We start from the raw sequence: 27,252 nt of genomic DNA, 5'->3' as shown, positions 1-27,252 counted from the left end.
CTCTAATAAATGGTACACTTACAGTGCCATTCACAATGCAGTTTTTAGTAGAAGTCTGGCATTGGTATTGTTATGCGATCCAGACAGGCCGCATGTCCTAGGGTCACGATGCGCTTCAAAACAAGTGGCCAGGCTTGTGCAGCGAGGGTCGACGCCCGGCCCGCGTCGCTAACTCTACCACCAATCGATAACCTGATTGCACTACTCGAACACCACTCGTCATGATTCACCCGATACATAACCGAATTAACTAATGTTTAATTAGTGCGCGTATCTCGACGCGATTTACCACTAGTGACTGTCCTGCTCGCGCGCGGTGCTTAATATGTTGCTATCGATTAGCCCATTTGTCTCGTGATATTTATTAATGGTTATTAATTGCTAAATATTCTTCACTTGCAACTTTCAAGCGTTGCAAGAGCCCAAGAGCGTTTACATATTGAATTTCATGGAAACGCACATCTTCAAAGAGTTGCTGAAACTTTAGCCAGAATTATAAAGCAAGTTATCTTTTATAGAAACACTAAGAACCTATTGCCTACGGGTATAAATAAAATACCTTCAGCGAAATACTGAGCTATATTATATGTGAAATGCCAATACGTGCTTCTATTAGCAGGCATCAGCATTATGAGTTACTCAATTATGTTAATCGAAGATTCAATGACGCCATAAAAATGTCTGCCACTTAATTTATGCGTATAGAGATGGACAGCCCTAATGCGGTGCGAGTTGATGGGACAATGCAAGTGTCCAGGCGAGCCTGGTCCGCGTGCAATCCGAGGTCGACGCCCTGCCGGCGGACGAGTTAACCGCGGAATACTGACCCCTCTTGTGCCCACCTATCAACAACACACTTCCAACCTGATACACATAAGGTTAAAGTCTGTTTTCCAATACTCTACCTACAAAGTTAGAATAACCACAACTTTGAAAGTTCAAATACGAGCAGATATCAACGGCATATTCATACAGGAAGTAACGTGCGTATGAACATTTTTGAAGAACAATTCAACTAACAATTACTTTAATATTCTAAACATAACGTGCTCAGAAGCAAAATAATAATATTAGTAACAAAAAAGTTTATTAGTGCTGCGAAATCAATAATTGCGTGCGGTGTTTGCAATTATTTTCCGCATAACTACATGGTGTTTACGCATTTGCGGCATGTTTTGTAGATAAACGACCATTTAATCACAATTCGTAGGCAATCATAGGGATAGTTTTATAGAAATCGCGCCAACCAGCTCGTGATTACTGTAATAATATAATTTATGACGAATCTTTAAAATTCGTTCTTCTACAACTTTAGCAGTACTTTTTGAGGATAGAGTTATGTAAATTTGAGTATTTTCAGCCCAAAACAGTACTATGTTCGATACATTAATCGTATGTACATTATTGTTGGTACAACAATCTCTACTGAGAATTCACACAAAGTGAAAGACAGACTTGGATTAAAAGTCAGCCTCTAAATGCTTTTCATGGGCACTAGCTACCTACATGAATAAAATGACGCGATTACATTTCCTTATACGCTTTCAGCTCCACGTGATTCGTATCGTGCTAATAGTTGAACAGTTAACTGGCCGCCTACAGTTAACCACAGGCGATGTATGGCCCTAAAAACTAAAAACATCTATTAGATAGTGGTGCCGTTGTACCGAATTAGATCGAGGTAAAGCGATGACAAATACGATAACAGACTTGATAACGAATATCAGAGTATTACAACAGTATGTTGTAGAATAATACAGTATATTAACTGCTTCAAAAGGCTAGTACCGTGAGTTTTTAAATACAAAAACATGTAATAAAACAAAGCATATAGCAATAGCGAAATCTCACGTCTAATTGTAATCAGAGCTAAAATATACACACGCTTGCTATTTTTCATATTAGTATGTACCTGAACAAGTTACTCATTAGTTACTGTGCTAAGTATACTGCGAGTACAAAACACAACCATACATACTTTAACAATAAGGTATTAAATACTTAATGGTACAATTCACAAGTACGAGTATACAAGGAAATATCGGTTTAACATTATTATCTCATACGCACACGTTCTGCAGGGTCATCTGTTTCACGAAACTACTGTTATAATATTTGATATTGTTTGATTTACACGTTCTTTTCATTGCTAAACAAAAGGAGAATTGTGTATTTAATAAGTGTGTTTTGCCTTGTAAAACGAAACCTATGTAAAATTATGAGTAAACTAAAACAAATTTCACATCATTACATTGGTTTTTCTCCCGCTTTTTATATTTGCCTGCAGGATTTCTACAAAATGTGGGTGATGATGACTCACAATTTGGCAAAAATTTATCGTATCCGGACTTGTGGTTCGAAGTCTACGTGCATACCATGTGTTATTGATTTCCTTATATCAAACTACTCATAGCACTTTGACAAATTAGGTATTGTCTTAATGTTCCGCATGTCGTAGCCTATGACATTACTCTACTAATGGAGCAAGTGATGGATTGCAAATTACACACCATCATGCATCAGTGCATTCGTATTTGAGATAAAATTAAATGTTTGATGAACAATTTCACGTTTCAGGTTAGAAATAACACGTTCAAACTTGACGACATAATTTGTCAAAATATATCGCAAGGCTTGTTATCTTGTTACCTACACAAAACACAATTCAAATAGAACTAGCGTTTAGATCACGCGCAAATCTTTTTACGATATGAAACAACTCACAAAACAATACATGATATTTCTGTACTAGATTGAGGTTGACACAAAAATTCCGTATTCAGGGTGGTGGGTGAAAATGACCTAGAAACTGGAATGATTTCATTTATCATTTGGAGCCTTCGCGTCCTTGAGACAAAAGTTATTCAAGGCCCCTCGGATCCCGAAAATATCCTTCGAGCGAACGGGAGTCCTTGTACGTACACAATACAAGGTCTAAGCGACCTCGTTACGGATGTACTCGACTGGTCGCACAATCGGTCCACGGATTCGGATTATTTTAACAAGGTTACAGAAGATTATTTAGGTAGGTAGGCAACTGCCGGTAAGGGTTTAGCGACAATATTTACTTAGTTTTTGGCATTCACGTGCTAAAACCTCGGGCAAATAGCTTTTCCATTTAATTTGGGCATGTAAATTGATTTTAATGAAAACTCTGAAATCAAATTATTATGTTTTGTTAAATAATATTGTGACACGCTCATAATCCGTTTCACAAGCATAAAATGGTTTATTGTTGTAAAGTATGCCGTTATTATGTAACTATAAACATGAAATGCTGACGTTTTTATCTGCAAATGTCTGCGATTGATAAATGTAGCGGAGAGTAATAATAGAATCTTACGTAGTTACCTGAAGTATTTACGAATTATGTGTAGTTTGCAACTCTTTAAGAATATGTAGGGACATTTAAGTATTATGAATTATCGTGTCTAGGACGCGATCAATACTAGTTTGAGCGAGCAGCAACGAATGTAAATAATATTATGTAGTGCCCAGTGATTGCTAGAATCAGTCGTAATATTAATGAAAGCTTGGTTCAAATAGTAATAAAATTTAAATAAAATACAATATAGAATCAATTACGTATGTACACACGTATTCAATTTCTAAGAAAGTGTTACATCTTAAATTTATGCTAATGTAACAAGTCACAATTTAAGATGCAGTGCATAAGTAATAAGGTAGATAATTCTCGTGAGAAACATCCCATGCGTGGACCGTACTGGCCACTGGTCACTGAGTTCATAGTGGTCACACATGTACCCAAGCTTCATAAACTTTTAAGATAGAAGCTAGTGTATTACGTCCGAGGTTGACCGTTACAAATTAACACTGCAGCTGGCATAAATTAAACTCAGTTCTACAAGAATTTTAAATAAAAAATTGATACAGTATCATGTCCTTCTGCGTCAATTTATAATGAAATATATGTAAAAATATATTTATGTCAGGGTTCGCAAATGAGTGATAGATAATGTCTGCCAAATTGTTCCATAATTTGTATTCGTAAGCGGATACACTGTTAGATAGACAAAACAATATCCGAATAGTTTAGTCTATCTGTAATTTTACGACCGTTCTGGTTACGGTATAATTTCCATTTGAAATATGATCTGGCTTTTACTAACTTATTTCTTTGCTGATTTTATTAGCAAATAATTCGTTTCATAAGTCGTTGATAATGCTTCACGAAGTCATAATTTATATTATCATATTATTATCTATATCTTTTATACCTGCTATGTATAATACTTTTCAATATAATTTATAGATCTTTTACTGCATCTGTGGTCTGGGTGTTAGTGTATGCGACAGCTGATCATATCTCATCATAACTTATTATTTTTATATTAGAATAATCTCAATAGAAGCCCGGTTGTGTAACTTGCCCGTGTCCGGTATGTATCGATGTGGGAATAAGTTCGTCCCTTTTACAGAGGACTACCATAGCAATACACGTAACGCGGGTGTAATTCTTAGGTATAACAGGCGTGATGTTATTAATAACAACAAAATATAATATATAAAACTTATTAGATGAGAATATCCGATCAGCGCCATCTATTGTAGCTGACAACAAAGTTATTAAACTTTAGTTTATCAGGGGCCATTTTCACGAACTTCGAAAAATTTTGTCAGATTTTTACTTGATAAGCTTATTGCTACTAATCCCGAAGTGGTTAAATTACTGATAAGAAATCTAATAACTTGGAGAAGTTGTACAACTAAAATTATATACAGTCGCAATTGAAAGACAAAAGGCATTCCGATTTAACTACTAATACTATGTTAGTCTATTTTAATAATTATATATTTTTATTAGTTACATGCATACAGGAAGATAGGGTCGTCGATCGTTCGAAATACGTAGTTATGAAATCAAAGTTATTTGTTCAATAGTGTAAAGAATATTATATTGTTTTAGAAATTTAGTATAACCTCAATCTTACAAGTCTCTAAAAGCATTATAACTAGAACTAGCTAGTACTGAGAGACTGTAAAATGGTGATTAACACCGGTAATTCCCAGAAAAGTAAAGCATAACAAATATAAAAGCAACAGTTTGTTTGTCCGTACCAAAATGATTCAAAGGACTTACAAAATTACTCAAACAAGTGATAAAATCAAGCTACTCCTGTTTTAATATGAAGCCGTATCCCAGACAAATTCGTAAAAAACAATGACTCACAAATGACATTGAACGGTTTTAGCTATGCTAATCTCCCGCTTCAAACAACAATATACCTACCCGGTTTTTATTCTCAGATTTTTAGTTCACATTGGTTGAATACATCATTTTTAAGTATTTTATAAACTGTTTATTTTTCAATAAGTCACTGGACATTTTAAACACTAAGTTTCTATATAAAATAATATTTTAATAATAACAAAGGTCTGGAGGCTTGTTCCCAAGTTGAGACAAAATCGAATATATAATAAATTCTTTAAGTTGTTTGTTAAATAATAATTTTAACATATCACATAATATTGTTGTATTGTATTCAGTTTGTTAAGTACGGATCCCTAACCAATACCGACGACGCAGCAAGAATATACTTATTTACCGCAAACATACAATCTAAGGCCGGAAACGCCGACACAGCAGAACTGCAGCCCGATGACGTCCGTTTGGGAATCAATCGCCGAATTAGCAAATTAATTTTAATGTATTAATATGAATAAATTGTCATTCCATATTCTCGCATCGAATAGGTTTCACTATAATTGTAACTGTAATTTTCTTTTTATTAAATTAATTATAAGTAACTTTGGTTTTTTTTCGAACCTTCGGCTGCAGTTTACGTAATTGGCGCAGTCGGTAGGATTCTCGCGGGCCGGTTCGCGAGCGGTTAGAAGCATCTTATATCGATAATTCGCGTTCGCGTGTCGCCCGGGCGGCTTTCAAGCCACGGTACGAGAATCCAGAATCTACGAAGCTGCAGCGCCGAGTGGAGAATCCAGACTTCGATTCACGGAGAAGAACCAGAGATGATTTATTATATGTAAGTACACTTGAATCTTTCTCGTGTTGCTTCCTGTCTTATCCTAATAATTTCCAAGATTTTCCGCCCCGGAAAATTTCATTCCCGGGATCCTGCATCGCGTCAGGCTCGCCGGCATATAGTAGATAGTTATAGAGAGTTAGATAGTGAATTAGATTTTAATTTGAGTAGTTTATTTCAATTAAAAATGCCGTACGACCCGGACGTAATCTATAAGGCACTTCGCCTTGTTCCAGAGTTCGACGGTAATCATAATGTATTGACGAGATTTATTAATATTTGTGATCGAATTGTAACTCAATACGCTAGCGCCGAGCCAGGCAGCGAGTTAGGCAATCTGTGTTTATTAAATGGTATTTTAAATAAAATCACGGGTTCCGCCGCATCCACTATTAATGCGAACGGTATCCCAGAGACTTGGGCAGGCATTAGAGCAGCTCTTATTAATAATTTTTCAGACCAGAGAGACGAAACAGCTTTATATAACGACCTTTCGTTAGCTACACAAGGTAATAAGTCCCCTCAGGAATTTTACGATCATTGTCAAACCTTGTTTAGTACAATAATGACATATGTGACTTTACATGAGACCTTACAGACAACTATCGACGCTAAACGAACACTTTATAGGAAAGTAGCTATGCAGGCTTTTGTACGTGGTTTAAAAGAACCCTTGGGATCGCGTATACGATGCATGCGTCCGGAAACTATAGAAAAGGCTCTTGAATATGTGCAGGAGGAATTAAATATTATGTACTTGCAACAGCGTAATGATACCGTAAAATCTCATAGTACACCCAAGTCTGCTACGCCCTTCAATGTACCGTTAAACACGCAAAGTGTCCCGCGACCTCCCGTACCTAATTGGCCAGCCCCTATGGCACAGCGCCCTCATCAGCCTCCAAACCAAGCTTTTAGATTCAATATGCCTAACCAACAACATAACCGTTTTCCTACAAGAACACAGCAAATGTTCCGCGCACAGCCAACTAACTATCACCCCCAGAGTAATATGTTTAGACTACAACCCAGGAATAACGCCCCACAAAATGCTGGTGCGAAACCCATGAGCGGCGTTCAACATTTTACTCCTAGAGCGTTACCTATGTCAGGTCATGATTGGCGACAATCTGGTAACCCGCCACCTAATAATTATTTTAAAACACGCGAAGTAAATGTAAATGAATTTGCGTTACCCGATAATGCCTATTATTCTGACGAGTATTACTGTGAGCCGGAATATGATTGTTATACAGACTTTAATGACTTTAATAACTCTTACGACTATGACTATAATACTAACATGACTTATAGCGATACACCTTATCATAACCAAGTGGTACATGACATGGAGCCACAACCAGGGCCCAGCCAAGCAGGACAGAGCCAGGATTTTCGCTCAGACAGGATATCAAAAGAGCAAGGATAGATATAAATTTGCAAACACAAAGACAGTTACCGTATATAGAAATTGCTTGTCCCCCCTTAAAATTCTTAATAGATACTGGCGCGAATCAGTCCTTTATAAGCCCCGAGGCCGTACAAAATTTTTACCGCGATTACCCACTAAACTATGACCCTTTTGAAGTGACGAACATTCATGGTGTTAGTAGAAGCGACCATTCTATAACATTACCATGCTTTAAAGAATTTAACGAGAATGATGAAGTTAAACTATTTGTATATCGTTTTCACGATTATTTTGATGGCTTAATAGGTTTAGATATATTATCCAAATGGGAAGCCAATATAAATTTGAAGGATTTTAAATTAATTACACGAAACGCAACCAATCATATTAAATTATATAATTCCCGTAATGTCAACTTATATGAGGACATCATACCCGCTAAAAGTTCTAAAATTATTAAAATACCAATTAACGCCCCAGATGGTGAAGTTATAATAGACGAACAAATATTTTGCAGTTGTATTTTACATCAATGTCTTACTACCGTAGTTAATGGTCGAGGCTATGTAGAAATAGAAAACCCAACATCCAATGACATAATATTTTATTTAGATCAGCCCGCTGGTGCAGATATATTCAACATTAAGTGCACGCAGACCGATAATTCTAACCGTGTAAACGATGTGCTATCCCGATTGCGTACAGATCATCTTAATGAGGAGGAAAAAGCTAATCTCCTAACATTGTGTAGTCGCTATGCGGATGTATTCTATATCGACGGCGAACCATTGACTTTTACAAACAAAATTAAACATAGAATCCGTACAACAGACGAGGTACCAGTATATACCAAAAGCTATCGATATCCCTTCGTTCATAGACAAGAAGTTAGAGACCAAATTTCAAAAATGTTACAGCAGGGTATAATTAGACCTTCTGACTCTGCCTGGAGCTCACCCATTTGGGTTGTACCCAAGAAAATGGATGCTTCTGGTAAACAAAAGTGGCGTCTCGTAGTGGACTTCCGTAAATTGAATGAAAAGACAATAGACGACAAATACCCCATACCAAACATTACTGACGTCCTGGACAAGTTAGGAAGGTGCCAGTACTTCACGACCCTAGATTTAGCAAGTGGGTTTTACCAGGTTGAAATGGACCCACAGGACATACCCAAGACAGCCTTTAATGTAGAGCATGGGCACTTCGAATTTTTACGAATGCCCATGGGTTTGAAGAATTCCCCATCGACTTTTCAAAGAGTCATGGACAATGTTCTAAGAGGCCTCCAGAATAGCATTTGCCTAGTATATCTTGATGACATCATCGTGTTCAGCTCCTCGCTCCAGGAACACCTGGAAAACCTGGAAAGAGTATTCCAAAGACTTAGAGAATCTAACTTCAAAATTCAGATGGACAAATCGGAATTCCTTAAGTTAGAAACAGCCTACCTTGGACATATAATTAGTAGGGACGGTATTATGCCCAATCCCGATAAAATTTCTGCCATCCAGAAGTATCCTATACCAAACACCCCAAAAGAAATAAAACAATTTTTAGGCCTTCTCGGTTATTACCGAAAATTCATCCCAGATTTCGCACGTATTACAAAGCCTCTTACACTTTGTCTTAAGAAAGGTAATAAAGTAATTCATAGCCCCGAATATATAGATTCTTTTAATAAATGTAAAACATTGCTTACTAATGATCCTATTCTTCAGTACCCCGACTTTAATAGAGAATTTAACCTTACAACAGACGCCTCAAATGTTGCTATTGGAGCAGTGTTATCTCAGGGACCCATAGGGTCTGACAAACCAGTTTGTTACGCGTCTCGCACTCTAAACGACAGCGAATTAAATTACAGCACAATTGAAAAGGAGTTGTTAGCCATTGTGTGGGCCACGAAGTATTTCAGACCATATTTATTTGGTAGAAAATTTAAAATATTAACTGACCATAGACCGTTGCAATGGATGATGAACTTAAAAGAACCGAACTCACGACTGACAAGATGGCGACTTAAACTCAGTGAATATGACTTTACCGTAATTTATAAGAAAGGAAAGTTTAACACTAACGCTGACGCTCTTTCACGCATAGAGATCCATAACAACGAGACTGACGAAATTAACTCAGTAATTGACAGCATCAAAGAGTTAGCTTCAATGATAAATAACACCTCACAACCATCAATCCAACGTGCCAACTCCTCGACTGACATTTTTAATACTAACGATGAACACCCCAGAGAAGATTCCAATCAAATAGTTATACCAGCTAACCTGACAAAATCATCAACTGACACCATACATACTAGTAACGAACACCCCATTTTAGAAGTTCCTATTACCGATGAGCCTCTTAACAAGTTTCATAGACAAATTCACATTACCGTAGTTGGAGATATAAAACGAAAGCCGATAGTAGTCAAACCGTTTGAGGGCTATATAAGAACAGCAATTCAGGTTTCAGAATTAAATTTAGAATCAGATATCATTAACGCTGTGAAAGAGTATGTTAACCCTAAGGTTAAGACGGCCTTACTGATAAACCCACCTTTAGCTTTGTACTCAATAATACCTATTATACAGGATAAGTTCAAAAGCTCTTCCCTTAAACTAGTATTGACTAAAACTGAATTAGAGAATGTTAAAGAATACCTACGACAACAAGATATCATTAAACACTACCACGATGGTAAAACTAATCACCGTGGTATCAACGAATGTTACCTAGCTCTTTCACGAAAATACTACTGGCCAAAAATGAAAGAACAGATTGCTAAATTTATTAACGAATGTACCATCTGCGGTCAGGCTAAATATGATAGAAATCCAATCAGGCCATACTTTAACATAGTACCACCAGCTACAAAACCATTAGAGATTATTCACATGGACCTATTCACGGTTGATTCTGAAAAATATGTAACATTTATTGATGTTTTTACGAAATACGGTCAGGCATACCACTTACGAGACGGTACGGCAGTAAGTATAATTCAGGCACTTTTAAAATTTTGCACCCACCATGGACTGCCCATGATTATTATTACTGACAATGGCACAGAATTTACGAACCAATTGTTCTCCGAGTTCACGCGTATTCATAAAATTGACCATCATAAAACTTTACCCCATAGCCCAAATGATAATGGCAACATAGAACGTTTTCATTCAACACTATTGGAACATATAAGAATTCTTAAATTACAAAATAAATCTGAACCAGTAGTAAATCTCATACCATACGCCATTATAGCCTATAACAGCTCTATCCATAGCTTTACTAAGTGCAGACCGTTCGACTTACTGAATGGACATTTTGACCCAAGAGACCCAATTAACATTGACTTTACTGAGCATATTTTACAGCAGTACGCGCAGAATCATAGGGAACAGATGAAACGGGTATATGATTTAATTAACGCGTCCTCTCTCTCTGATCGTACAGCTCTAATTGAAAATAGGAATAAATCCCGTGAGCCTGAAGTAGAATACGTACCACAGCAACAAGTTTTTATTAAAAATCCCCTAGCTAGTCGTCAGAAAGTCGCGCCACGCTACACGCAGGATACAGTTCTAGCCGATCTACCAATCCACATTTATACCTCCAAAAAACGCGGCCCTATTGCCAAATCGCGTCTAAAGCGAGTACCTAAAGGGAACCAATTGTTACAGGAGTCTGCTACTACTGATAATACCGGCGACACATCCTCAGGACATAAGACTTGAGACATTAGCTGATGGACCAGGATTATTGCCATATAAACTAGGACCAACCAGATTAACAATCCATTACCATTCCTTTATACAATTTATACAGCTTACAGACATTGAAGACAAAATAGACTCTGTACAGATTCAACTTGGGACGTTTAAAACTAAACTTGATAGAGGAACATACGCTATCTTTGAATATCAAATAGATTATCTTACAAATAAACTGAATAGGGTACTAGATCGCGTGAAATCACTGGAACCTGTAAGGGTTAAAAGAGGTCTGATAGATAGCTTAGGGTCAGTAATCAAAAGTGTTACTGGGAATTTAGATTATCAAGACGCTGTAAGGTACGATGAAGCCATTAGAACTTTACAGGAAAACGACAATAAGGTAGTTTCTGAATTCAATAACCATATTAGTTTATGTAAAGAATGGATGTCTCAACACAACACTGTCCTAGAACAATTAGTATTAAATCAGGAAAAAATTAACGCATCCTTACAATTACTCTTAGAGAGAGATGCCCTTAAAGATTATAACTTAGTAAGGTTCATTAAGTTTTCCCAAGCCTTAGGTATAATAACTAATAATGTAGAAGATATTATGTTAGAAATAATTAGAATAGAGAATATTTTAGCGTTTATACATGCATCTAGTACACACCACTCTATGATAGATATTGAAATCTTAAAATCTATGGTTAGTAAATTAAGATCTTTGTACAACCAAGATCAAATAATAAATTTAGAGTTACGAGAGTACTATGATCTGATTAAGCCAGGTTCATATTTTGTTGAGAAAAGAATAGTTATAGTTTATAATTTCCCTATAGTTTCACATGATACTTACGATTTATATAAATTATCCATTGTCCCTAATGAAAATCAATTAGCCCTTATACCTCCTACTCCTTATATAGCAACAACCGAGAAATCATTCGTGTACATAGAGGCTGAATGCCCGAAGTACAGCAGCATATATCTCTGTGAGAAGAAGATAAGTCATCAAGTCCGGACAGATCCCGATTGTATCCAGGAACTCATCATCCGACAAAACCTAAGGACCAGCTGCCAATTGACCAAAATCATACTATCTAAAGAAGCAATAGAGAAAATGGACGACCAGCATTATGTACTTTCCCTACCACAACCTACCAAAGTACAATTAACGTGTGGCAGAAGAGACTACAATACGCTGCAAGGAAGTTATCTGGCTACTATCCCTGTGAATTGCTACATACAAACTCCAGAATTCACCATAGTCAATGACGGAAATGAGATAAAGGGTCAACCACTAAAACTCTCAAAGATTCCTTATGAAGATCTCAACAAGACAGCTGTTTTTGCTCATATTGGATCCAGATCAATAAATCTAGAAGAACTTCACAGCATCCAGAATAAAGTTATACTTGAAAAACCCGTACAAATAAACGAGACTCAGTCGTCTGTCATACATCATACAACGATACCACTCTATACCATTGTAATATGTGCAGCCGCCATCATCATATTCATACTAAGCCGCAAATACAAATGTTGGAATCTCTGTTCAAGAAACAAAGAAAATCAGCAAACTCTCCAGATCCATACTTATGAAGAAGTGACCAAGAAACACAAAGAGGTCCCAGCAACATTTTCTCTTAATATGACAAAATAGTTGCTGTTCTGCGGATGGAGGTGTTAAGTACGGATCCCTAACCAATACCGACGACGCAGCAAGAATATACTTATTTACCGCAAACATACAATCTAAGGCCGGAAACGCCGACACAGCAGAACTGCAGCCCGATGACGTCCGTTTGGGAATCAATCGCCGAATTAGCAAATTAATTTTAATGTATTAATATGAATAAATTGTCATTCCATATTCTCGCATCGAATAGGTTTCACTATAATTGTAACTGTAATTTTCTTTTTATTAAATTAATTATAAGTAACTTTGGTTTTTTTTCGAACCTTCGGCTGCAGTTTACGTAATTAGTTAAATTTTACTCCACCCTGCTTATTATTGTAAAAACGAGAACAGTAACGCCATCTAGTGTTCAAACTAAACAGTGTAAATTTATGCAAAATATTTACTTCAAATTCCATATTATTTTAGTTATATTTTAGCTAAGGTAGTGCAAAAATGTTAGATGATTGAAAAAGTGGCTGAGGATTTTGTTACAAAAGTTATGTTTAAAGCATTTTTTTCCTCACTTGCAAAAATGATTTTGAAAATCCTACTAAGGTATTGATCAAATGAATTATCAAAAGCTTACCAAGCATTTGATAAATAAGTATTTTCGTTTAGAACACAAAAGAAGGAATGTTTATGCACTAGATCATATTACTGCTAGGCAGTCAATATACAATGAAAGGTTAAACCATTCAGTGATAAAATAAACACATACAGCAAATAATATTAAAATGTATGGAAGTCTGAAATAGGAGCAGGGTCAAGGAATAATATATAAATGTGTATTAAAACCTGCATTGTTAAAGGGTAAGTGAAATCACTGGGTATAGACAACAGTGTATGTAATCGGGAGGGGAAGCAAATATTTGTTTTAAAAGTGTTTATATCAGACTATGTGAGGCCTTCAGTGCAGTGTCAATTATTAAAGAATAAATATAAAGCATAAACAATCAAATGTATAAATTCTGTATAATATTAACACTGCACAATTGGGAATTGTTCACCCAAGCTTCTGGGTTAGATCTTTATTTATTATTGATAGATTAAAAATTACCTAGTATGTAGGTGTATTAGCTACTGATATATTTATAATACTGAATACTCAAACACTCATGAATTTCACCCATTTTTCTCTCTGTGTTACAAATGGAACACAAAATTAAATTACAAAGAGCTAACTTTTTATGAAAACTTGTTAAACTATAAATATTTTCAGCATTATTTCCTCTCAATTCACAAAAGAAAGAATAAATTCAGATACAATTATAGGTTTATGTAACAAATACCATGCATGTCTACAGTATATGATAATCGTATTTACAAGTTTCAGAATTATAAATAAACATACACAATGGTTATGAATAAACAATAATGATTAAATTCATGCATACACAAAAATACATCTAAAGAGTGCAATGCAACACAAAGTAGACACAGTGGAAGGCATAGGTTTTAATTATAGCTAGTTGATAGTAATCAAAACCTCATTAAACACATGGTAAAATGTGAACTCTAAATACAATAATACAAGGTCACTAACAACATAATTAGTCTATTTTGATGATTTAAAATAAAATAACTGTATCTAGCAAGCACCCACTCAACATACTTCCTAAAATACTCTTTTGAGTAGCTAGAAAGGAAGAGGAGAGCAATAAAAACACGACATATCGTGAGCGAATGAAATGTTTAACTTCTCCATATTGCTTTGACGTCACATTGATTTAACAAACAATTATATACAAAATGATTAAATATACATGATTTTCCAATTTATGATAACAAAAAGCTCATAAAAGTTTAAAAAATCTATAAAAATCAAACGTCAAGGGCGAAATACCAATATTAGTTTGACAATTCGCGAAATCTAAATTTATACACTTACCGATTTCCGCCGTTTTCACAATTGTAAACTGTTACACTAAACACTAGAAATTATAAATTAAAAAGGAAAATAGCGTTATTAATACGTTCTACCATTAAAATAAGGAATTAAAACAAAAGAAGTAGAAATATACAGCACTAGGGAAGGGGTAATGCACAGCATAGACTGTCAAGAGTGTCAAGGTGTCAAGTCAATGCTACTTAATCATAGAGTCGATAAATGTTGTTATACCTATTTATACGAAAATTTATTAAAAACATGGAGCAGAACTATAAATATATAGGAAAGCAAAGTTTTAATATGGATAACTATTTGTTTTAATCTAATTTAGCTTGTGAATAAACATATTAGTCTTTGTTTTATTGACTTGCAAAGGATTTGTTATGTAGGTATGTATAGGTATTTGATTCGTTAGCTGATTGACTTTCATAAAATAAAAACGAATTTAGTTTAAAAAATACTGAAGTTACGCATAAAAAGCTTGAAACGTGATTTTTAACTTACAACTTCAAGCCCGAGGTGCCTAGGTACATACTTGCAAAGATCATCTCATTCTTGATTAAAGCTAAAGAAAACTAATAAATATATTACACAGCTACCTGCTAAATATGCTCGGTCAGTAGTAGTAATTGGCTTATGTTTTCAATCTATGAAAATTAGAAAAATAACTTCAAATGTTATCGTCGGTGGTCAGCAATATAGCCTAGCTGGGTGTCACGCAACGAAACTTCATTGTTACTCGATTTTTGAGGTTATAATTTTGTAATTTTTGAACGAATCCTCATAATAACCTCAAAACTTAAAAATTCTTCCTTCCTTCACAAAACTATTGACATGAGTGTTTTGTTTGCTAAAAAATGCTAGGAAATTTCTCTTGAAAGGATTATAAACGTTCTTAGTGCTTAATTTATAAATTCACAATGGCAGACGAAGAAATTAATGGTGACACAGACGATATTCAACATGATAAAGATAAAACTCAAAAGAAGACTGCAAAACACGATAGCGGTGTAGCAGATTTAGAAAAGGTTACAGATTATGCAGAAGAGAAGGAAATATCTTCTCAGGACATATCTGGGGTAAGCTATATTTTGATCTCAAACAAACAAAGACATATATAAATATCGTGGGATATGTTTATTAACTTGCATTACTTTTCTTTTCAATAAGTTTATCAAAGCTAAAATCACATGTAAACTTTTAATAGTAATAACTATTGGATGATATTATCATATCAACACTACCTTACATTAATTTGTGTGTGTAGTTGCATCACATTTGATTTATGATGTTATATTAATAATAACTATGAATTAATGTTCGTATTTTCAGGCACTATCATTAATTGGTGACAGAAGAAACAAGGAGGCTGCTGAACGTCTAGAAAAGGAGAAGGAACTCCAAAAAGTTTCTGTCAAAAAAGATGATATAGAGCTAATTGTAAGTAAAGCTGATGATTACTATATTTCATACCACATAATCATGTTCTATAATTAGGAAAATGTATGACAATACTGTAAGAAATATGAAGAAAATCAAAAAGACTTTTGCATAATGAAAATAAAATAAATATTGGTTACTGTCTACATACATAAAGCCACACTTTTCCCCTTGTAGTATATTTCATACAATTTTCTTTATATCACAAAGTTAAGTACCAGAGGCCAAAACTTAAAACCCAGCTGCTACAGTGAAACAGAGACTATAATCAAATTTAAGCACGAAAAGAAGCTGTAATTGTATTTATTCTATGTTTTTCAGGTGAAAGAGTTGGAGATATCAAGAACTTTAGCTGAAAGAACTTTAAGGGAACACAGAGGTGATGTGGTTGCCGCACTGACTACTCTTACAAATTAATGTAATTCACAAAACTGTCTTCATGCATTGTCATAAAGAATAATTGAATAGACTTTTCTATCCAAACATAGTTATATTTTATTTCACAAACAGCTATAGTATTATCGTCTGATAATTCAGTGTAAGTGCCTTGACATGCACATTTTATTTAGCTAGAGTGATAATTCTTTGTACATCCAATAAAAGTAGCCATAGCTAAAAGGTAACTGTTCTCTCTACAGTATCTACTGCTTAAGCCAGCAGACTGACATGACTGACATTGTAAATGTTTAGTTTTGTGTACCTCTGCCATTGTTTATGTTGCATACAAGGCTCTCTAAATTGTTGAACTTTAGTTGTTGAAGTATAAATTGTCATATAGTACTCTGAATAAGTTCTACCTCCTGTTTTGGTTACCTTTGAAGTGAATTCTTATAAGATTTTCATACTTACGTATCATGCTGAATTGTTGATGAGTGTTTTAAGTACCTATATTGAGGGTCAGATAAAATTGTGAATAGAACAATTTATTGACTTTTGTAAGTCGGTAATAGTAGATAGAAGTAATAATATGTATGATGAGTCAATCAGCCAATATGTTGCTCGTGTAGAAGTTGAATACACTACGATTTTGCTTCAATAATAATATGCATTATCAAGTGGAATTAACATTTCTTAAATCAAAGTCCAAAAATTTGCATTTCATTTTATTATACAAAATTTAGACACATTATAAAATATAAGTAAGAAAATAGGTATCACATTTACATTTACAACTCACTACAATACTAGGATAGGCTGTAGGCCAGTTCTTAGGTAGATAGGGGCTATGTTTTAGTACATTTTAAATCCTGGGTAGCATATTATTACTTGGTAACATCTTGCCCAAGTCAATGGGTGAAATATAAATAATTTTTTGAACTATGTACTATCCCAGTAAAATTAAAACAAACAGAAGGCTAGACAGACCTGCTGTACATTTATATACAAAATTTAATGTGTATGTAAATAATCATCATTCAAATTATTCTCAAATACTGATAAAGACGAACTAAAACACATACATAATTAAAAAACGATCACATGAAGTAATTATCACCTGCTTAATCTTAAGAGGTTCATCAGAATAAAAAAATGACCTGTATGAAGAACTGAAATTGTCTATCCTATGGCTCTATTTCTTCTTGCTGAAGTAGGTTGCGTTCATCGATTTATACATACGCTACACCCACCCATATTTACGAGGACTAGGCAGGCAAGCCTAATCCTAATATGTGTTAGGCAGGATAGGATTGAAATATCTAGTGTTCTAACAAACCTCTTATGATTTGAGTTGGTTTCATTGTACAATCAGGTACATAACATCCAATCCAGTTTACAGTACCCACGAAGATCTAACAATTCTCACAAAAATATAACAACTATTTAAGTCAAAGCCTGCATGCTGCAATAGCTAGGCTTACTTTGGAGTCATTTCTTACTTTTTCTAATCGTCAGTTTTACCACTCTTGTAGATATGTAACAGGTGGTCTATTTGTAAGTCCGGCTCTAATCCAAGTATATAAAAGTAATTGTTACATTTTACATGCATCATAACTCAGAATTTTTATTATATTCAGTTATATAAATCTTAAAGTCAATATAATATGCAATATCATTGATCGTCTATGGCTCTCTAGGGGCTGCCTTCAATAAAGTCACAAATATGCTCGGAAATGGTGTGTTCTTCTATTCAATATTTATTTGGAGTTGGTAAAACTGTTTCTTAATCTTGCTACATCTTTAGGGAACGTTCATGTCTGACGGAACATACGTCGCGTATTATCGTTCGTTATATCGTAATGTTCCCAGATATTAACGTTTCCTTAGACGTATTTTCGTCCCTTAACGTTAACTTTCTTACTTTTTACATCCTAATTACATAACAACACAATTTGTTAAAGCTACAATGACCTGATCATAGCACTTAATATAATAATACTGAATGGTTATATGTGCACTGCTGTGTTCTGATTCTCGTCCGTTTTGACTTCTGGTGTGTATGGCGGAGGCGGAATACTGCTGTCGTGAATCTGAAATGATTATATTTTCTGAAATTTTATTCCTTCGTTACAAATATTTTTCTATCTAATGCCACCTAAATCATCTGCAATAGATGGACACAGGCCAATGAGGGTGTTAGTTAGAGAGAAGTTAGTAAAATCATAATCCAATTAAATTTTAAGATGCGAAAATTGCTCTGATAAAACCATACTTACAAATCCTGCGTTTAGATATGCTATAGCCGGGTAAGTAGCTGATCCTGCTGCTGGTGTTCTTGAATATCTAACGAAATACATTTGTGTAAGTATTGTTATCCTGTTAATTCAAAATACCTATATTTTTAACGCATTTTCATGGTGCGATGAACTTAGTTTCGAGTGACATTAACTAGATGGCGCTACGCGACGCATGCGAGGAGAAATATAATATTTTGTTATTTTTAACTGTGTTAAATCGTGATTGTTAAACGATTTTTTTACACTAAATTAACCATCGTATTACGTAGATGTTATAAATATTACATTTATCAAGACTCAATAGTACAGATCTATGCAATATTGAATAGACGAGATTCAAATTATTTGCTGCATCGAATACGACCGCCAAAATAAAATTAATTAGTTAGAAATTTAGTTTCAGACAAACGAAACATGACATTCTGAACCCGTATTCCCGCTCCCTGGAGACATTGCATATTTATATCGTCTGTACAGAGTACCAGATATCTGCAACCGCTATTTCAAGCACACAGACTAATCCCAAAGCGTGTAATGTGGCTCGGTAGTAATTATTATTTAATCTGCGGTTCGGGACCGGGTAGTTCCTATTGTGCGTCCCCTCGGGTAATGGATTAAACGTTTGGTGAGGCGTACTCATACTTACTTGTATCGAGTACGTTACATATGAGTTTCATTCTTAATTTATGGCTAATCGCAGTTAACTTTGCGAACAAAGCTGTAGGGTTTATATCACTGTTAGTTAAACGATTCATGCTAATAGCAATCCTGCGAAAGTCCTTCAGTGACCTATACTCAAATGTGTTACATCTAGGTCACTTGGTTAGAACACTAGCTGGAATTCGAAGTTGAATACGATCCGAATCGAATGTCTTAACAGGTGAAACTGTCTCCGATTTGAACTCTCAACCACTTGAACGGGACGTGATCGTTCAGACCACTCTACTATTCCTGCTCTATGTGTGCTTTCCTTGATTTATTTCGCCGTTGAATACTTAGTTACTATGTGACGGCCTTAGAAACAATTTAAAAGTAGCTGAATAAATCACCTTGGCGGTGCGTCTCGTAATCTTTCATCAACATACAGCTGTAAGCTGCCGATTGACAGTCGACCTTCGTCGTTAGATCTTCCTCCAAGGGGCCTGTGAATTATATAAATTTGTTTATTTAGAGCTTTAAAATAAGCTGACTTCTAATCCCCTGCATGTTTGTTTATTTCGTAAATAGTAAATATAAATTAATGTCCTTTATTTAAAGTGTTTAAGCTACTTATTATTACGGAAGCAGGTAAACGTACTTATTATTGTACTTAGTAATAGCTACTGTACTTGGTTCAACAAATTGTCGGAATCTATAGAGAGTAGGTGCCATGATTCACCGAAAAGAGATCGCTTTAGTATCGATTGTATAAATGCTCTGGCTATCTTTGAAATGTTTCAGATGGTAACGATTACATAGATCGATTAACTGGCACGATATCATACGATTTGATAACGGAGCGCAACTACGATCGTCATTTTAGCCTATTTGCAGAGATATGGAAACCTTTGGGCATTTTTAAGTTTAAAAGATAGATGTGGTAAGTATCTGTAAAAATACCCACTGACATAATAATATTCTTATGAATCTAGGTACCTATGTATTCGAATTGCGTAAAATATCGACATCATTGGACGTTATAGAAATGACCTTCCAAGTTTTTTGTACGTTTACCTCAAATTAGGAGTGCCGCAAAGTTTGTAGAGCAGAACGAAGGTAGCTATGATGCCTAGGATTAGCGCCGCTCCCATCACCACCTGAGTACTGGAAATCAGAAGAATTTGTTCTATGGATTCCCTGTAATAGATATAACACGAATAGCGATTAAAGAATAAGCATGTAAGTAGTTTAAAAGAAGTAAGACTTACGATAGAAACATAATGCACCAATAAAAGTAGGAAGATGAAAGTTGGCACTAAGTTATATTGAAACGGAGGGTAGAAATAAATAAATGTAGCTAGATTCATTGTCCTAATAAGTTACGAAGATAATTAAGCTAGAAATGTTTACCTTATAGAGAGAATAGAAAGCATATACCTCGAATAGTACCCAGTCATACCCACCATGTATTTTATTATATTAAGATAATTTCCATTTGTTATAAATCGTCACAAGACGTCACATATTGTTATCAATGTTTTAATATTTACACATGTCTCGTCTTCCTTAGATATTCTATGTCTATAACCCTACATGAACTCGGTAAATTTTATGCGAACCTGCATGTCCATTTACCGAGGTGGTCGTAGCACTGCTGACAAACTCCTTGCCAACATTGAAGACTGGTGTTACCGTATTTGTCGCAACATGGCCCGAAACATTTCTCGCCTAAGCCTGAAAGAAAGTAGCAGAGTTGATTACCTGGTTTCGCAGTTCTTTTTTTATATACGTAATTTTCCGATGTTTTATATAAATTTAAGTAGGTATAAATTGTTTGAACATTTATCATTCTATAAGGTTTTTGAGCACGAATTTATTGGTATTGTTTATATATTTATCAGTTTTCAATAAAAATCTGTTAACAGAAACGCTTCTGTATGGGGCTTGGTTTCTAGGCGAACCTAGGTGCATGATATAGCAAGTTTTTACACTTACTCATAGATGCTATAAAACTAAAGTCGTTTTAAATAAAACATCTGTATCTAGGTGTTAAAAATAGGATCACTAATGTTGGTTTTTCAGACATTGTTTATCACAAAAAGCCGTAAAAGGCCTAAGTAGTTGTACATATTTATGATGATAATGATTTCTTATACATACTATACATATATAACGGGGTGAGTGACCAAATCTGTATTTTCAGTTGAATAAACAACGCAAGTGACGCAACGTTCCATTAGTTCTAATGTTTCGTTACTTAACTGTTTTGAATATTAATACAAATTAAACGTATGTATATCTATAGGAGTGTGAAATAACTGAGGATTCATACAAATCACATTATGTAATATACTTTTAATACGTCTAAGTCATATATTGTTTTGTAAGATATCAGTCCTCATATAATAGTATAATAAGCACTTTAAACTAAGTGTAAGTGCTTTAACATATAAATAAATGTCTGCAGGTATATTGTTTCTTTCTGCAATGTAAAAATTGTTATTTTCGTAGTAGAAATGTTATCTAATACTTCCTGATTCGAGAAATCAAACTTTTTCTTGTTTTCTTGACATTGGTTTTGTTATCGAATTTGATATAATACAATATCCAAGGTCAGTGCAATCAGTGATATCAAGATTGATGCTTGCAAGATGATGATGTTACTTGTACTTTGCTGGGGTTGTCTACTTATGGCCATGACCTAATGTTTGTAGGGCCTGTTACTCATACAGCCATCGAAGATAGTCCTTTAGAAATAGTAGGTTATAAAGAGGGTTTGGCGATCTTTCGTGTCTCAGTATCAGAGTAGTTAGTGATGGAAATCGTCGAGGTTCTCAGATTGCAAGTTTGTTCTTATTTTATTCGCATATCTTTCGGGTACTTCCGGATATTTTTGTTATTGAATTTTAATTGGCATAACTTTATTACTTGGTTCTTTATGATATCAATTAACATTGATTATCTATATAAGATAACTATCATTATAACAATATTAAAGAATATAATTATCTAGATACTTTTATTAACCTAACTATAACGTCTCTCTGTTTGATTATCTAGAAAGGATAAATTCTATTATACGTCTTTCAATAAGACGTAGGTACACATTTCAGTGTCTATTCAGCATAAAGCTTTGTATATTGATATGATTTTTTTGTTTTACTATGACCTGTAGTGATGTAGTACGTTACGGTTTCTCGTACAATTTTTACGATGACATTATTATTTTTACTTTTAATTGGATTATATTTCGAGCACAGTATGTTATCTGACTTGTCCTCATGCATGGCCTAGATGATAAATTATTACGACCTACAAATAATCTAAAGCCAATCGTGGACTCAAATAATTTAGAAAAAAAATAATTTACGGCTTTTTAAAAATTGTTTGGGAACAATTCTTAGGGTAGTGTAAAACCTAACTTATAACCTTAGAAACTAGCCCTCTTATTCATAAAAATATATGAAGTTATGAAAGGCTTATAAAGTGTTTTGTTTCTTTCACTCCTTAGCAAAATAAAAAAGAGAAAACATATTATAGTTATTATAGTAGCTTTATAACTAAAATAGGTTTATAGTGTGTTTATGAATAAGAGGGTAGGTCTTAAAATTATTAAAAGAAAACATTTTTAATACCTAAGGACAGACACCGGTGATCTGCGTGAGGGCTGTGCTGTTAAGGTTAACTAATCTGATCAATTCAAACGTAGAGAGTCCCTTAATCTCTTATCGGAGTTCGCGGTGTCGATGACCTTTTAAAAATAATGCCAGTCATCTTATTTCAACAACGGTAGACTACGTAAGTGAAGTTTAATTGAAGTGAAAAATATTTCACTGACTGACTTAAGTAGCATGCGTTTTGACTGTGACTCGTCATGTTTATATTAAATTTAGGCATGCGGAGAAAGCGATACCAATGCCAATACTTGGCTTTACAGAATATCCTTTTCTGCTACAAGACAATTGTAATATTTACAGGAAAAGTAGTGAATTGCATCCAAGTGCATCGTTATCGTACATATTAACATACTTATCTATTTTTCACTTGCAATAAATTAAACATGTCCTATTTCCACGTGCCATCATAATCAGTGCTAGGGAGCCCTTTTTCATGCGGAAAGTATTTTTTTTACTTTATTGAGGCCTTGCAAAGTGCCCAACCCACACTTGGTGAGCGTGGTGGACTGAAGGCCTAACAACTCATTACGGGAGGAGACCTTACCCAGCAGTGGGACATTAATGAGTTAAATTTTTGATTAAAAGTTATAGATATTCGCGGATTACATATTTGTCATTGTAAAAAACCCTAGGTTATATTAAATTCTGTAAGTTTTTTAACTACGGCCACCCTAACACTTCTACCATACTGTATAGTGGAGGATAAAATTATACTTATCAGCCACTGCATTACACAAAAATGTTCAGTTAGAATATAAAGTAATTAATTATACTAATATTTTTATAAATTATTAAGATTATTGTGTTTCGCCAGCTTTTCCTTACCTGGACATCGTAAGCATCTATCTTGAAAGTGATTAGGCAGGAAGCCATCAGCACAATAGCACTTATCATTAATACACTCGTACTCCTCTCCAACGCAGTTAATTTCCAGGCATTTTTCTGAAACTGACAACGATAACGTTATTCAAGTGATCAATCTGAAATTATCTAACATTTCCTGGGTTTTTCGCGACATATTACTTACTTCAAGTGGACACATAACACAAACACTTGAATAATTACACAATAGTTATAATAACATTTCATATTTGCTCCTTTTACATACATACAAATAATCACGCCTTCCCATACGAGTAGAGACCAGAGAACGCCCCTTAGTACGATCCTTACAAACTTCCTTTGCTTCATTCGCATCCATACAACTTGTTATACAGGACTACGCACCTGACTTTTTTACACTTTTTATTTAAATTATATTTATTTAATTAGATACTCTTAATTCATTTAATTATTAAAGTCCCAAGTAGGGAATGCAATCCCGACTCGAGATCGTCAACTCGAGATCCCTCGTGATCAGAAATATCAATCCCGCGGGATCCCGAGATTTTCGGGATCCCGTCTAGTTAGTAAAAATAATACAATTCGAACGGCTTGTTTAATGTAATATGTGTGTGATAGTGTGGTGAATGCAATAAATTATTATTTAAAAGAAAATAAAAGCCTTTATTTTTCAACTAGCCGACCCGCGCAACGTCGCTTGCGTCACTTAAGAGAATGAGTCAAAATTTTCCCCGTTTTTGTAACATTTTTCGTTGCTACTCCGCTCCTAATGACTGTAGCGTGATGTTATATAGCCTATAGCCTTCCTCGATAACTGGACTATCTAACACTGAAATATTTTTTCAAATCGTACCATAAGTTCCTGAGATTAGCGCGTTCAAACAAACAAACAAACAACCAAACTCTTCAGCTTTATAATATTAGTATAGTTTAGTATAGATATTACTAACAACGTAGGTAACATAATTAACAGGTGTAATAACATGAACATAATCAAAAAAGTAGGTGTAGCTCCAGGAGATCAAAATAAAAAGTAATCACATGGCATTTTGAAAGTAGCCTCTTAAAATACAAAGTGTATCAATAGTACGAGCTTCTAATCGGCATCTTAAGTCTATTGCAATGTACCCAGCTGCTGAAAATGCCCTCTCCGACAATCCCGAACGGGATCTCGCCATATTATGCTTCGGGATTGATCCCGAAAAAATACACGGGATCTCGCGAGATCGGGATCCCGCGAGATCGGGATTGCATTCACTAGTCCCAAGGTAACTTAGGTATTACTTAATTGATTTTTTTGTGAAATACGTCAGCATAAAACAATCAAATTAAAATATCAAATATTACATCCATGCCGGTGTTTAGCACATTTTGATAATAAATAATAAAGAATGCTAGACAACGCATTGCTGTGATAACCAAATATATCAATATGAATCTGTATAATATTGATTATATCAGCTCCTTATCAGAATATTAGGACAACACTAATTGTTTTGATATGGATTCTTCAATACATGTCTTTATTTTAAATAATTATTCACATCTCAATTACAAATTAATCGAAGATTACTGAATAAAAAAACGTAAATAAAATGAATTGTTCAAATAATTTAAACATCCCGGAAAGTATTATAGACATGATTTTAGCAAAAAAGTATTTTATTTGTATAACACGTTACATGCTTACCTTCTTTATCACTACTAGGCTGTGCGTACACTATCACAAACAAACAGCAAACTAGGATCCACTGCGGCATTTTTACGTTGTATTCACAGCATTATCGTAACAAAACTTTATAAATATGTATTATTAGACACAGGTAAAGCACTCAACACAACCACGAGTTGAATATTGTTAACATTTTTGACATTAAAAATAACGTACCGCGATATGTTATCAGAGATCTACCTACACTTGTTGCGATATATGCTTATCGCACTTCGCGTCACTCATTAGAGCGAGTAGTGGGGCGATTAACAAGTAATGATTTGCATTTAACCTTGTCATTCATTCTTCAGTAGACAATGGTCAGATCTACGTCGTCTCGAGAATAATACTGTTTTTTTCATATTTCTTTATGTTCTCTAGACAGCCGCTGGACAATGAGTCAACGATGTCAATGTAAAGAGTGAATGTCATTTACATAACAGATATTTTTTTTTATCAAATGTACATATTTATATTTTCTGCGACGCGCATTTTTCCTGTTCCTGACGAAATCGTTCTATTTTTGGCATCTGTTGTCTCTAATAACTTTGAAGATAAATTGTAGAAATTAAATCACGGTTATCAAATGATGGTAGCTTGTAGCTTGTTTTTCTTTGAAAAAGGTTTTTTTGGAAATTCGTTTCAGTTTAGGATAAAAATACATTCTTTCGGGCAAGATATCACAGATAAACCATTGGATTTAGGATAAACTTTACGATTTGTTTGCAATGCCTTAATTGTAAAGTTTTAAGACATTCTTAAGACATTGTTTTTCTTCCTGTGTTTATCTTATCTTACTTGGGATTGCCGCATTATTTATTTTTCTCCGTAGATATTTTTCCATTTGTCTCTAGCCGCCATCTCGGTAAATAGTTGTTTCCTTTCATCAATGCCATCATTTGAACAATCAATGCAAGGTTTCTTCGACTTCCTGGTGCCCTTAAAGACAGTCTTATACGTGTAGAGTATTTGAAGAATGTTGGTATGGTTATTGAACGTTTTTGTTTCTTCCATCCTGGACTCCTAATGTAAAGGACTGTATTTTGGGAACACATAAAAAACCGTGAATTAAAGATTAAAAAATTAAATACAACTTTTTGCAGACAATACTAATAAGACTTTAAAATTTCCAAAATCCACAAATCAACTGCTATCTTCGACTTAGAAACATTCTGCTGTTAAATTGTAATCAGGAGGCAAAGTTACACATGGTAAGTAGTAGTTAGGTACATACATACTTACACATACGATGAAACCGAATAAGAATTACTTAACTTACGATAAATCATTTGAATTAGGTTACATGATAATTTTTACAAAACAAAAAATATATTAAAATATACACAAACAAATTAAAGAAACTCACCTGATTTATTGAAGATCAATATGAATTAAGATTAACGTAAATATCTAAATATGCAAACCTTTCTACTTACCGAATTGCATATTGGCTATTATACCCTATTTGGTCGAAATGCATATTTTAACATTCCGCATAATTCACGCTCTCGTGTATGATTTATAAAAAATATTTCAGAAAACCAGTTTGCTTGAAGATTTATC

General features: G+C 34.4%; 3 protein-coding genes across 5 annotated transcripts in view; 1 reads left to right on the top strand and 2 right to left on the bottom strand.

The window, feature by feature from the left end:
* Positions 1-14,875, bottom strand: part of rdx (BTB/POZ and MATH domain-containing protein rdx) — a 53,044-nt gene extending 38,169 nt beyond the window's left edge. For both annotated transcript variants that reach the window (XM_076115472.1, XM_076115473.1), the window contains exon 1: positions 14,705-14,875. The gene's annotated coding sequence lies outside the window, so the exon portion shown is untranslated. The remainder of the gene's footprint in view (positions 1-14,704) is intronic.
* A 620-nt stretch (positions 14,876-15,495) lies between these two features.
* Positions 15,496-16,627, top strand: LOC142973605 (huntingtin-interacting protein K). Its single transcript, XM_076115468.1, has 3 exons — positions 15,496-15,783; positions 16,037-16,144; positions 16,466-16,627. Exons 1-3 carry the CDS (start codon positions 15,625-15,627, stop codon positions 16,559-16,561), a joined length of 363 nt encoding a protein of 120 aa, XP_075971583.1. The 5' UTR covers positions 15,496-15,624; the 3' UTR covers positions 16,562-16,627.
* A 607-nt stretch (positions 16,628-17,234) lies between these two features.
* LOC142973603 (uncharacterized) lies at positions 17,235-25,921 on the bottom strand. 2 transcript variants are annotated; one of them, XM_076115467.1, is made up of 7 exons: positions 25,669-25,921; positions 23,961-24,083; positions 21,078-21,192; positions 20,533-20,622; positions 19,869-19,961; positions 18,799-18,865; positions 17,235-18,612 (listed from the first exon to the last, which is right to left on the bottom strand). In XM_076115467.1, the coding sequence occupies exons 1-7, from the start codon at positions 25,736-25,738 to the stop codon at positions 18,529-18,531; spliced, it is 642 nt and encodes a 213-aa protein (XP_075971582.1). In that variant the 5' UTR covers positions 25,739-25,921; the 3' UTR covers positions 17,235-18,528. The 2 variants fall into 2 exon arrangements, with proteins under 2 accessions (XP_075971582.1, XP_075971581.1); XM_076115466.1 differs by having other exon boundaries at positions 20,533-20,655; positions 25,669-25,918.
* Positions 25,922-27,252: the final 1,331 nt, after the last annotated feature.

This window comes from Anticarsia gemmatalis, chromosome 6, assembly GCF_050436995.1.
Source record: "Anticarsia gemmatalis isolate Benzon Research Colony breed Stoneville strain chromosome 6, ilAntGemm2 primary, whole genome shotgun sequence".
NCBI classification, from domain to species: domain Eukaryota; kingdom Metazoa; phylum Arthropoda; class Insecta; order Lepidoptera; family Erebidae; genus Anticarsia; species Anticarsia gemmatalis.
This window is presented reverse-complemented; position numbering and strand designations above follow the sequence as displayed.

Bases quoted from the DNA above. Each gene is read 5' to 3' on its own strand.
- LOC142973605 (XM_076115468.1), top strand. From the start codon at position 15,625: ATGGCAGACGAAGAAATTAATGGTGACACAGACGATATTCAACATGAT. The intron at 15,784-16,036 runs GTAAGCTATATT...TCGTATTTTCAG, and splicing joins CTTCTCAGGACATATCTGGG to GCACTATCATTAATTGGTGA. The intron at 16,145-16,465 runs GTAAGTAAAGCT...TATGTTTTTCAG, and splicing joins AAGATGATATAGAGCTAATT to GTGAAAGAGTTGGAGATATC.
- LOC142973603 (XM_076115466.1), bottom strand. From the start codon at position 25,738: ATGCCGCAGTGGATCCTAGTTTGCTGTTTGTTTGTGATAGTGTACGCA. The intron at 24,084-25,668 runs GTAAGCATGTAA...TATCGTTGTCAG, and splicing joins GCCTAGTAGTGATAAAGAAG to TTTCAGAAAAATGCCTGGAA. The intron at 21,193-23,960 runs GTAAGGAAAAGC...ACTTTCTTTCAG, and splicing joins TAGATGCTTACGATGTCCAG to GCTTAGGCGAGAAATGTTTC.